Source organism: Chaetura pelagica, unplaced genomic scaffold, assembly GCF_000747805.2.
Source record: "Chaetura pelagica isolate M959 unplaced genomic scaffold, ChaPel_1.0 scaffold207, whole genome shotgun sequence".
In the NCBI taxonomy this organism is placed as follows: domain Eukaryota; kingdom Metazoa; phylum Chordata; class Aves; order Apodiformes; family Apodidae; genus Chaetura; species Chaetura pelagica.
The window spans coordinates 4,027,291-4,030,206 of NW_009953929.1; the positions used below are offsets into that span (position 1 = coordinate 4,027,291).

General features: G+C 37.4%; 1 protein-coding gene across 1 annotated transcript in view; it reads right to left on the minus strand.

The window, feature by feature from the left end:
• Positions 1-2,911, minus strand: part of ATR (ATR serine/threonine kinase) — a gene marked incomplete at its 5' end in the record, with an annotated part of 39,358 nt that extends 36,447 nt beyond the window's left edge. The window contains 4 exon segments of the mRNA XM_010001673.1: positions 1-605; positions 1,157-1,300; positions 1,956-2,047; positions 2,880-2,911. Coding sequence (XP_009999975.1) covers positions 1-605; positions 1,157-1,300; positions 1,956-2,047; positions 2,880-2,911 — 873 coding nt within the window.
• Between the last annotated feature and the right edge of the window lie 5 nt (positions 2,912-2,916).

A 2,916-nucleotide genomic window follows, 5' to 3' on the forward strand; every position in this document is an offset into this window, starting at 1 on the left:
GAGCGGTTCTCCAAAGAGTTCTGATTCCTCAGTATCCATTTCAAATGCTGACTGTAGTATTCCAAAAAAGACTGTAAAGAAAACACTGGCCAGCTGTTCTGGAGGTCCTCCTAAATTAATTAATTTTACTAAAAACTTCAATGACAAAGCTTTAACTTTTGGACTGCCATGCTCCAACAAGGAGCAACCTATCCCCCAGAGGATGATATCTTGTCTCACAAAAAACACATCTGCAACAATATCTGTCAGAACAGACATGATTATAACTTCCAAACATTCTACATTGGGCATGCCCATCAGCTGTAATGGTGCCAAACTTAAATATCCCACATTATCACTTGCATTACTTGAAAATCTCTTCACAGTCACTGGCCAGACTAGTCCATCTCCCCAGCGATCCTTTTGTGTATTTCTTTCATGCAGGAAGATTAAGTCTTGGAAAAGCTGTAGTATGTCTTTAGTTAGTACTTCAAAAATGGAGCCATTCTTCACTTTAAACAGAAACAGTAAAGAGCAAATGACATCACAAATGTTCTTGTGCAACACGCTGCAGTTTGGAGTTGCAGCAATTCGGAGAAGCCTTGTTATGATCCAGTTACTAAATTCTAAGACAACAAAAAGGAAACAGCAAACAGAAAATTATTGAGTAAAAATCAAAACCTCCTATTACAAGCATCTCCTTGAGAGCAGGCTGCTCATCAGTAAAACAAAAGAAGACATCCTGAGATGTAGACTCATGTAGACTTAGTACAAGAGAGCCTTCACTAGGACATTTCTTCAGCAGATCTTACTGAGAAAGAGCAAAAGAGGAGGGACACATGATAAGACATTTTACACTGGGTAGTTTGAGACAGCTTCCTCTGTCAAAAAAACCCTCAAAGTGTATGTGTACAGGATCTCTCATCAACATAAATGGGTAAAAGCACTGAGCAATGGCAATAAATAAGGTCAAACTGCCTTGATAAATTTCCATTATCACAAGTGCAAATCATTTCACAATAATGTCTATAATAGTATTCACTTCCTAACAAATATGCAATGCTGAACTTACAAATCTGCCCTTTTCCCATTTTTGCTCTTTCATATGATCTTACTGTCAGAATATTTAAATCCTGAACATAACAAGCTTCAACATAAATATTTTCAACAAACTCACCAATGCAACTGCACTCGGTCTCCTGCTGATTTCCATGCACGTTTACAAACATCAGTGGGTAAGATTTCATAATATGTTGAATGAAATCAAGCAACATCACAGAACTTGGCTGTGAATCTGATTTCTTAATCAGTTCCAAAGCAACTTTAAAAAACACAAAAGGAGATACATTTCTTATTTAGCATGGCAATAAATCAACTTCACAAATTCATCTTTCAGCTAAAGAGAAAGAAGAAATTTATTACAAAAAATACATTTCCTTTATGGAAATGTACAAATAACTACACATGAGAATTTTCTAGGATATGTGTTTAATAATTAACAAAACGTTGTTCAAGTACTGTAATAATTGGAACCTTAACATGATTTAAAGAGTACTGAAATAAGAGTTTGCTAGAATTCTAAAATTAAAAATACATATGTTTACATCAAAGTATTTCAATTTTGTGAGTATTAAGACTTACAAGCTGTATAACCCAATGAACAACCACATTACATGATAGTACTCATTTTCAGTGTCAAGGGCACTTACTACACTGCACTGCATTTTCACCCTCCAGTTGTTTGGGCGTTTGTTTGTTTTGTGGTTTTTTGTTTGTTTTGTTGTTTGTCTTAATTTACTTTAGATCGTAATAGCAATTAATTCATAATAGAAGTTAGTTTTTAAAAGTACAAATGGTATTGCATTTAACTACTTAACCTTTGTTGAAATTTGAGTTGTAACTTTTTTTTTTTTTGGTCAGGAGTTACTTAAAGCATAAAACATAAAAACTGTCAAAGATAGGGAAGCAATACTTACCAACATCTACATCTGTAAGAATTCTGTCAATGAACTGGCAGAGTATTTGTCTTGGTTTCTGCACAACTGTATTGTATTCATCTGCACCGGCACTAAAATTAGAAGTACATTATTTTGACACTATCCGTTTTAAAATACAAAATAATTATTTTAAGTCTATCTCAACAACACAATGTTAAATGCTGTTGGTTTTTTTTTCTTCTGGAAGTCTTCAAAAAGAAATACAAATGTATTTCTTGTTTTAGTGACCAAGGTGTTCCTCTTTTTACTTACTCTTCAGAAGTACAAAGTTTTATCAAGTTGTGAAGATAATTTAACAGTATTACACAATTATATTTGATATATATAAAATTCACATCTGGCAGATTAAGGAATTTACTTGCCTGCCACTATTAAGCAACAACCAGCTTTGCTGAAGGGAAAAAAGAGAAAACTATGAACCTGTTTTACTTTTGGAATTACCCAGAACGATTCCACTGATTAGCTACCAACACTCTGCGTAAGAAATATCAACAGCAGCTGCTCAGCTGACTAAGATGGCACCCAGCCCGTCAGGTCAAACCTTCAGCATACATTTTGTACTTTCATGTTAACCAACTGCCTCCCGCAAAACAAAGCTGCAATCTTTATGCTGCCATTAAAACTTTAAAGGCAAACATTTTCAAGGTAGTTAAATTCTCAGTGCAACCACACTACCAAAGCGACGGACGGCCCCAGAACACGGGTGCCGTGCAGGGCAACACGCATCTCCTCCCAGGTCCCACCAGCACCACCAGCGAGGGAAGCAGCAACCCAGGCGAGTGGCAGGAGAAGCAGGTGACCAGGACGTGGGAAAGGCGCAGGCCCAGCCCCAGGAGACCCTGCACAGCGGTGGGGAATCTACTTTTCCACTGCCCCTCGCCACACGCTGATACCGAGCCCTACCTGGCCAGCTCCCGCAGCGCCGGGATCATGGAGGCCA